Source organism: Scleropages formosus, chromosome 21 (assembly GCF_900964775.1).
Source record: "Scleropages formosus chromosome 21, fSclFor1.1, whole genome shotgun sequence".
Classification (NCBI taxonomy): domain Eukaryota; kingdom Metazoa; phylum Chordata; class Actinopteri; order Osteoglossiformes; family Osteoglossidae; genus Scleropages; species Scleropages formosus.
The window spans coordinates 5,779,032-5,788,746 of NC_041826.1; the positions used below are offsets into that span (position 1 = coordinate 5,779,032).

Genomic DNA, 9,715 nt, shown 5'->3' on the forward strand with positions numbered 1-9,715 from the left:
ATCAGAAGGAAACAGCTCACTGGTAACCTTATCCAAGAGTGCTTGTGCAGTTTCTCTGGAAACTCAGGACTTGGGGTAATATGACACTGCAGTTAAACGCAGTACCGTCTTTTCCACCTTACAGCCTCAGAAAATAAAGATAACAGAGTCTAATCTTGGCTTCTTCTCTTAGCTTCTTCTGTGTCTTCCTCATCTTGATTCTAACTTTAGGTAATTCTCTCTGAAGGTCCCATCATACAGACATGAACTCAGTCTCTGACTAATCTTACATGCTGGTCTCCATGGTGCATATCACACTACATTTACATTTATTCATTTGACAGTAGCTTTTCGCCAAAGTGACAACTAAGAGCTAGCAAAGTGCATTTCACCAACAGATGGACAGATACAGAAGTGGCTGCACGATTGTCAAAGTAAAGTCAATTATTCCAATACGACTTTTTTGTTATAATACATTACACAAATACAGCCAAAACATTAAAACCACCTGCCTAATATTGTGTAGGTCTCCCTCATGCCGCCAAAACAGCTCTGACCCGTCCAGGCGTGGACTCCACAAGACCTCTGAAGGTGTTCTGTGGTATCTGGACACAAGACGTTAGCGGCAGCTCCTTTAAGTCCTGTAAGTTACGAGATGGGGTCTCCACGGATCGGACTTGATTTTCCAGCACATCCCACAGGTGCTCAATCGAATTGAGATCTGGGGAATTTGGAAGCCAAGTCAACACCTTAAACTCTTTGTCATATTCCTCAAACCATTCCTGAACAATTTTGGCAGTGTGGCACGGCCACTACCATCAGGGAATACTGTTGCCATGAAGGGGTGTACGTAGTGTGCGACAATCTTTAGGTAGATGGTACGTTTCAAAGTAACATCCACATGAATGCCAGGACCCAAGGTTTCCCAGTAGAACATTGCCCAGAGCATCACACTGCCGCCGCTGGTTTGTCTTCTTCCCATAGTGCATCTTGCTGCCATCTCTTTCCTAGGTAAATGATGCACACGCACCCGGCCGTCCACATGATCTAGAAGAAAACGTGATTCATCAGACCAGGCCACCTTCTTCCGTTTCTCCATGGTCCAATTCCGATGCTCACGTGCCCATTGTAGGACAGGGACAGAGGTCAGCATGGGCACTCTGACTGAGATAATCAATGTTATTTAGTTCACCTGCCAGTGGTTTTAATGTTTTGGTTGATCGGTTGAGCTCTATATAGAAATGAGAAGGCGTACTTTCTACTTTTTCTTAGTAGAAAATGTTGTGAAAGGTTATGAAACAGATAGGTGGTCAGGAAAGAAGTGGCTCTGAAAAGGTATGTTTTGAAAATCTCAACTGTTGAGAGGGCTACAACAGTTTTGAGTGTACGGGGGTATACGGGATACAGAGGGCTAGAGCATAAAGGATAAATAGGTATCAAGAAGGCACCTAATACTAGAACATAAAGGTGCAATAATTTTCTGTCTTGAGGTGCTATAAACTGAATTGATCCTAAATGACATAAATACCCTGTGAGCTCAACATACTCTGTTAAATAGAAGTAAGGAGGAGAATACACAGAATGTGACCTTATGGTACATCCAGAGATTCTTCTAGTATACAAAAGCCAAAATACTTAACCATTCTCTCAGTAGCTATGGAGCATGAGCTCAACTGAACGTATCCTTGAATGTAGTTCTCATGAGGCATGAAGTAGGTATGTTATTATGGGTAGTACCCAGATCAGAGTCAAAGCCACGCAAGACCGTAGAGAACCTACAAACAGCACTGAAACAATGATAACACCAACAGGAAATATCCCAACTTCCTGCGGGGACCGCTACTTCAGCAGCAATGTTGTGGAAAACACAAATAACACGATTAAGACACGATGAACGGTAAGATCGGTATCCCACTGTGTTCTTTACTGATCAGTGACACTGTAGATATAGGGTTTTGTATTTAAACCGAGACTGATTTCAATACTATAAATGCCAAAACATGTTGAACTTACATTTTAAGGGTTTCCAGCTTTAATCGTTTCCAAAAACAGATTAAAACAGAAAAGAAATGGAAAATATTGCTATGACAGAAAATAACATGCTTGTGTTTTAATATTTATTACTTGTATAAGATTATCATTAAAAGAAAACTTTGGCTTTTTAGTGGTATGGAAGTGTATGGGGTATTCAGAGAAACTGCTGCTTGAAGTACTGCAGTTTTCACCAAGCATATGGATAAAATTAATTTTTAACGCTGCTTCATTGGTAACAATGGCTAAAAAAGATATTCTTTTAAAATTTCTCCTTCTTTTTTCTGTTCAAGATCGTTCTCATTTAGTTTACTTTTAACACAAGGGCTTCTGCAAAGTGGATGTTCTGTATTAAATGTACAACGGTACAATAATCTTGCTTTTTTTTGTTTCCAAACAGGTGCAGTCACATCTTTTGCTATGACGTTCTCAGATTTTAATTATGAAAGCAACAGTACTGATATATATGATTATGAAAACACAGCTGTAAGTGTTGTCTGTAATTTAACAGCTATAGCTCCTGGAACAAACATAGCTGTGAGTTTATTGTATATTGCCATTTTTCTGCTGGCCATCCCTGGCAACCTCATTGTTGTGCTGGTAATTGTCTTCACTGAGCAAGTTCTGTCTCTGTCTGACCTCTACTTGTTCCACCTGTCTGTGGCTGATGGCCTCCTGGCCTTGACGCTGCCTTTGTGGGTGACGGAAATATCTCAGGGCTGGGTGTTCGGCAACACAATCTGTAAGATAGCCAACCTCATCATGGAGGTGAGCTTCTACAGCAGCATCCTGTTCCTGGTTTGCATCAGTGTAGATCGCTACCAGGTCATCGTACATGCCATGGAATCCAGGAAGAAGCACAGACGTGAATGGAGGTGGGCTGTGTGCGGTACAGTGTGGGTCATCGGGATCATTTTCTCTGTCCCAGCACTCTACAGCTTTACCTTTGAGATCAGTGAATCGTACAAGATTTGCATGCCACCAAACGTGACAAAGCATCGAGTGGTCACTCGAATACTGCGCTATGTATTCGGCTTCCTGCTGCCACTGGTTGTCATGCTGGTCTGCTACGGTCTGACGGTGAAACGGCTGCTGAGGACACGTGGCTTCCAGAAGCAAAAGGCCATGCGAGTGATTATGGCTGTGGTGGCTGCCTTCCTGGTCTGCTGGACACCACACCATCTGTGCTCAATGGTGGATTTTCTGGTGAGAGCCAAGTTAGTGCCTTCTGACTGTGACCTCCTGCACTCGCTGGACCTGGCGCAGCTAATCACACACACCCTGGCCCTCATGCATACCTGCGTCAACCCCATACTGTACGCTTTCATCGGTTTGAAGTTCCGCAGTAACATGCAGCAGCTGTTGTGCTGGAGGGAAAACGTGCTGCGCGGCTCCTTGTCACGATTCAGCAGGTCCACATCGCAGACCTCAGAAGCTGTCACCACCCTCCTGTGACTGTCTGTTGACGCCCACTCCCCTGTGGCATGGGGGCCCGGTCCGCTCGGAAAGGTTGTACACGCGTTGGTGGAGTTACGTGTCGCTGTGACAGTTGAGAGATTCTGTGCATGTTGTGCAAAAAATCCTTTTTAGTTTTGTTATGTGGATAATGTGAACTACTGGATTGCTGGGCATCAAAATTGCTCTATAAATTCTGGATTTGTGCACTGTGTGATACTAGCGTGCACAAGCCATCCCAACTCACCAGGGAGAGGGGCTGAGAGAGCGAGACAGCGGTCTATTGTGCAGCTCTGTTCCCATTCAAAAAGCCCTGCTGTTGCTTCCCACCCCACAGAGCTGTCTGGGTTGCAGACCTTTACATGCACATTTACTCATTTGACTGACACTTTTCTCCAAACGACATTCAGCTCCGAGTAAACGAAAGTGCATTTCACCATCAGAGAGACAGAGTCACCGATCTCACCTCAAGCTACAGTCACTCGGTCCAATATCACTGGTTTTGCCAGCACGCATTACACAAGTTGCTACCTATAGAATCGATGAGGAGTCGCTTGTCCCGGTTGTACTGAGCTTGAGAATTCTTCAAACAATAAACCAACTCTCGTCCCCCCGTTAAATTCTAAAGTCGAGGACCAGCTGTGCTGTAGTGTACTATTCTATGATATGATATTTTATACTGGACTATACTAATACTATACCGTCAGTTTTTCCTAATAAATACATTTTTGTTGCTAAGAAATTTGATGTATTAACATTTTTCCATATTCATAGTATGTTTTTTTTATGAACTAGTTTGTAAAACTCTAAATTTTGTTGGAAGACAAACCAATTTAAACCTTGTAAGCTGCATGCAAGTTAAATAGATTTTATTGAAGAAATAACAAATTTAAATGCAAAATGGTGAGCTTCGGCTGTAATTACAGACTGGAAATACCAATACACTTGTAGAGCTCTTTGCTTCCGGCTAATTACCATTATTTCCTTGTTTTAAATCATTTTATTATGCTGAGTCCTGTGCAGTAGGATAAAAATTAAATTTTGCATTCATTTTTGTTGCCTGATTTAAAAATCAGATTTGTTGCGTGATGATGGAAAGAAGAGTTTCTGATGCTGGTCCTGAACTCTAAATAAAACATGTTGGTAACAGTTTATTCATTTAATTGCATGTAACTCTCTACTCATTTGTTAATCTGTTTAAGTGAATGAGGATTTTCAGTAAAATAAATGTAAACATAACTTTTTCTGCAGCTCTTGTCAAATGTACCCATTGCTGTGTGTATATCTGAAGCTTTGGTGAGTTCTCATACTACTTCAGATGAAAACATTGTGCGGACTGCTGCTTGGGACACAATTTATGGTTGTTTCTTCATTGAACAACAGCGATATGCAGTGATATTCTTCTCTTTATGGATTTTCTTTTTGTTTTTTTTTTTTTTTTTTTAAATATACAAGCGATTGTGATTTTTTTCGAAGAATTTTTTCTTTTAATTAAAAAAGTTCCAATTCAACATTCTATGCTTGCAGTTGTATAATTGTGTAACCTGGTTGCACTTCTAGTTTAATGCTTTGATTAAAACAGAAAAAAAATTAATACATAACGTATCTCTGTGTGTGTGACGATCAGGGCACGGAGTAAGGAAGGCTCTAACAACCATGTAAAAAAAAAACAAACAAACAAAGGACACGCAGTGAAGAAGAACGTTAAACTCGTCTTTTTTTGAAAAACGCGGTACAGTATGTACAGTACACTCATGGGCCGCTGAAACCTTCACGCGAGGGCTGCCCAATGCTGCACACTTTGTGCTCGCGCGCCCCCTCGTGGTCACTGACGTCACATTCATTTGACTGCGAGAAGTTAAAAGGATGAGCTCGTGCAGTGTCAATTTGGTGTTCGTATATATATATATATATATATGGAAACTATACCTAGACTTATTGGGGGTGCGGTGGCGCAGTGGGTTGGACCGCAGTCCTCCTCTCCGGTGGGTCTGGGGTTCGAGTCCCGCTTGGGGTGCCTTGTGATGGACTGGCGTCCCGTCCTGGGTGTGTCCCCTTCCCCCTCCGGCCTTACGCCCTGTGTTGCCGGGTAGGCTCCGGTTCCCCGTGACCCCGTATGGGACAAGCGGTTCTGAAAATGTGTGTGTGTGTATACCTAGACTTTGAGCGGAAAACCATTTTTCTTGCAAATAGTTGCATTGTGGGTAAGATACGAATAAAGTGATCAACCGCTATGGGGACTTACAGGAAAAATAAGGGGGTGACTGTGTTTGTCTGGCGTGTGCTATTCTTTATATTTCATCTGTGCACTTTTTTAATACTGATGATTACTCATGTGTATGTCTGTTTTGTATTTATTTGTCTGTTTTTAGGGGTATGATCAAGTTTTATGTTGTAATTTAGAAGTATTTAATGTGTTTTGAAGGAAGCATGTATTATGATGATGACTTTGGTTGAGCTGTTACTGGAGGACGGTCCTTCTGGGTATGTTGGTGTGAGGAAGACATGGGTCAGTTATATTTTTTGAAGCCAGAAAGGGATTGTTATGGGAAAGACTTTGTCTTGACAATGTACTTTATGTAATGGTTGTTTAGTAACTTCGTTGACCGACTGTAAGAAAATGGTGTTGGGTTTGTTTGATTGTGGATTTTAATGTATTGTTTTAGTTGTGTATTACTGATAACTTTATCAAATAAAGTTTGTTTAAAAAAAAAAAAATAATTAGTGGGTTTCATTGATTTTATTAGGCTTTATTATGGGTATGGTAGTTTTTAGGATTTATTTATTGAATAAAAATTTTAATTGTTAGAAAAGATGAGTAGAGGAATGTTTAAATTTTAAGTCAGACGGTACCTGGAACCAGACATCTTTGGTGGGCTGGTAATAAATATTCTGCTCCGTGGGGGAGAAAAGAAAAGGTCCTTGAGGAAAAGGGGTCCTCAACTTGCCAGCATTATTTCCCTGTGTGTGGCTGTTCCAATACATATTCATAATGAATGCTGGCTGTGCATCCTTCTTTGTCTCATCTGAGTACAACGTGCAACTATATATATATATATATATACAGTATATATACATATCCATATATGCATATGTGTATAGTCTATACATATGTATACACACATGGTGCATCCAGGAAGGATTCAGACCCCTTACACTTTAAACATTTTTGCAGACTTGTTAAAAACAAAAAACATAAATATCACATTGGCATAATTATTCAGTTTGCTATGGCACTTGAAATTTAGCTGATGTACATCCCATTTCTACTGGTCATGCTTGAGATGTTTGTACATCTTGTGTTGAAACAAATCCTTTTCAATCATTTCCACTCAACTGAATTTAAATTTACGATTTACGATTTTATTTAAATATAGAACACTTCTGTCTATATTAGGGCCCACGGTCAAGAATAGGTATCAACACAAAAGTGAAGGCTTGTTTTGGAGAAACAGAAAGCAGCCCAGCAATGATGTGCTGTGTTAGTGCCCCTCCTTTTTTTTTTTTCTTTAGTCATTTCAGGAAACAAGTCACATACCCTTGATGTAGCAGTAGCGAGACTAAAATTTTTCCTTTCACAGAAATCTGTGGTGGAGACTCGCAGCATCAGAAATTAACCACAAAAGCCGGTATAAATCCAATCTCTAACACTGATCGAACAGCATTCTCAAAGAGCAAATTACAACTCAAGTCTATTCTAAAGGCTCGATAGTCCTTCCTGAATGAAGTTGAGTGACCTTTTGTGTTTAATTGCATCCTCCTGACCAGTTAGACGAAATAGGTAAGTACTTTTAATGTTTTATTTAATCAGTATTATGCTGAACTAAAACTTACATGAATGCAGTATCTCACAGATAACTGACTTGAGTATGTAATTTGTGTGCTTTGTTAAAATGTGAAGCCATTTAAAAAAGCTTTAATGAGAAGCTAATAAATTAATTTTTTATGTAATGCCTTTCGCGACGGGGTTAGATCAGAATGCTCCGCAAGTGGAAAAAGGGCAAAGAAACATGCAACTAGTAGCATTAATTATAATATTTTGTTCTCTGCTTTACATACAATTGTTTATCATTAGAGATCTATAATTGTGTGTGTTTTTCATTCTGTGCAACTGACGTGAAAGAAGTGAAAGGCTAGAAAAATTCTTGGGCAATAAGCAAAGAGACACATTTTGAATTTGCTGAAGAACAATGTTGATGGTAACACTGACTATGTATTTCGTGGAACATGGTTACCCTAGTTATACTATGGTTATCTCATGGTTACACTAATGAACCAAGCCAAGTTTACCTTTTGAATCCCCTAAAATGTCAACAGGTGTTTTTGTTAATTTTTAAATTACTGAAGCTGGATGAACAGTTCCAGTCTTTGACAGGAATCGGTACTCCTCCGCTTCCTATACAGACAAGCTCAGCTGTACTTGCTAAGCATGGGCAAGTGTGTTGTCATAACAAAACAAAGCAAAGCAGTATCTGATGTCTATTCGTTAAACTCTCAGCCTCAAACACTCTTGTAGTTTTAAGGGAAAGAAACCTTTGTGTGAAAAGTACAAGCATAAATATTGTAAATGGATGAACATAATTCAGATTAGGCAGAAAACGTAGTTTTTCTTCTCTACACTGGTCAACGATAACCTATTTTTGTGTTTGGTGGGGGGGGTGAGTGCCCATCTGAGTTTTGCATGTGCTCAATATCAGAACCTTTTCCATGCAGCCATCCTGGATACTCTGAGTATGCTGAATGAACTCATTTACTGACTATAAGTGAGGAATCTTTTACTATCATTCCTTCATTGTAGAAAGCCAAGACCACGAACATGGAAGACCTGGCAAACTACTCTGACTTTGACTTGTACGACACTTCTGAACCCTGCAGTGAAAGCCCTGAGGGTTTGAGCAGTGTGGGGCTGGTGAGCACCTATGCCATGGTGTCCCTCATCAGCCTCCTGGGGAACAGCCTTGTGATCTATGTCGTCTGCTGCATGGAGAAACACAAGACTTCCACAGACGTGTACCTGATGAACCTGGCACTGGCCAACCTCCTTTTCTCACTGACCCTCCCCTTCTGGGCAGTCTACGTGCACTCCCAATGGGTGTTTGAGACCTTTATGTGCAAGTTCCTGTCTGGTCTGCAAGAGGCCACCTTCTACAGTGGTGTCCTGTTGTTGGCCTGCATCAGTGTTGACCGCTACCTGGCCATTGTGAAGGCCACGCAAGTGGTCACACACAAGCGTCATCTGGTGGGCATTGTGTGTACCGTGGTGTGGCTGGCAGCGGTATTACTTTCCCTCCCAGTCCTGGTCCAGCGAGAGGCTTTTGTGCCGGTTGGGGAAACGCATATAGTGTGCCATGAAAACCTGACTACAGGCATGGAGCAGTGGCGGGTGGGTATTTCGATGCTGCGCTATGCCGTCGGCTTCTTCTTCCCACTGGCAGTCATGACCTACTGCTACAGCTGCACGGCCTGCACGCTGTACCGCTCGCGCAACAGCCAGAAGCACAAGGCCATGCGGGTCATCCTGTGTGTGGTGCTGGCCTTCGTGCTCTGCTGGCTGCCGTACAACTTAACCGTCTTGGTGGACACACTGATGCGAGGCAACCTGATCAAGGAGACCTGCACCGTGCGGATGCAGGTGGAGTTCTCCTTGGATGTGACCTACACCTTGGCTGTCTTGCACTGCGCCATCAATCCCATCCTCTATGCTTTCATCGGGCAGAGGTTCCGCAACCAGCTCCTCACATCCCTCTTCAAGCACGGCTTCATCAGCAAGAGGGTGCTGTCCACCTACAGGAAAGGCTCCATCTATTCCTCCACATCCTTGAACACATCCATCACGCGATAGAACCCGTTCAGCTCCGAGACCTGCTTCGCACGATCTCATGAAAGGCACGAAGCAACACATTGCTGCGTAGGGATTCGTTTTGGCAATGTGAGGAACAAACGCCTACGTCGTCTGCAGTTCGTGAAATTTACATTTTGAAGCTGTTAAACTTAACAATTCTTTACTCTTATCTGGCTAGACACCTAGCAAAATAAGGACCGTACCTTAAGCAGCAAAATAGATGTCGGATACTAATAAACTGCCAAGCGAGATGTATGTGTTTGTAGTAAAACATTTAATACTTGCCAAAAGGATTTAAAAGACATGCTTGCACAGAGTAGTAGGGGTGCGACCTTTTTGATCATTTGAGAACGGTATATTGTGTATGTAAATACCGTATATGTGCTGAACAAACAGCAGTGATGCAAC

The 9,715-nt window shown here is 41.8% G+C and overlaps 2 protein-coding genes across 2 annotated transcripts; both read left to right on the forward strand.

The window, feature by feature from the left end:
* The first annotated feature begins 1,837 nt into the window (after positions 1-1,837).
* Positions 1,838-4,152, forward strand: cxcr1 (chemokine (C-X-C motif) receptor 1). Its single transcript, XM_018735516.1, has 2 exons — positions 1,838-1,876; positions 2,411-4,152. Exons 1-2 carry the CDS (start codon positions 1,870-1,872, stop codon positions 3,463-3,465), a joined length of 1,062 nt encoding a protein of 353 aa, XP_018591032.1. The 5' UTR covers positions 1,838-1,869; the 3' UTR covers positions 3,466-4,152.
* Positions 4,153-7,186: 3,034 nt separating this feature from the next.
* Positions 7,187-9,319, forward strand: cxcr2 (chemokine (C-X-C motif) receptor 2). Its single transcript, XM_018735520.2, has 2 exons — positions 7,187-7,246; positions 8,264-9,319. Exon 2 carries the CDS (start codon positions 8,282-8,284, stop codon positions 9,305-9,307), a length of 1,026 nt encoding a protein of 341 aa, XP_018591036.1. The 5' UTR covers positions 7,187-7,246; positions 8,264-8,281; the 3' UTR covers positions 9,308-9,319.
* Positions 9,320-9,715: the final 396 nt, after the last annotated feature.

Excerpts from the sequence above, each read along its gene's own strand:
- cxcr2 (XM_018735520.2), top strand. The coding sequence starts at position 8,282 with ATGGAAGACCTGGCAAACTACTCTGACTTTGACTTGTACGACACTTCT.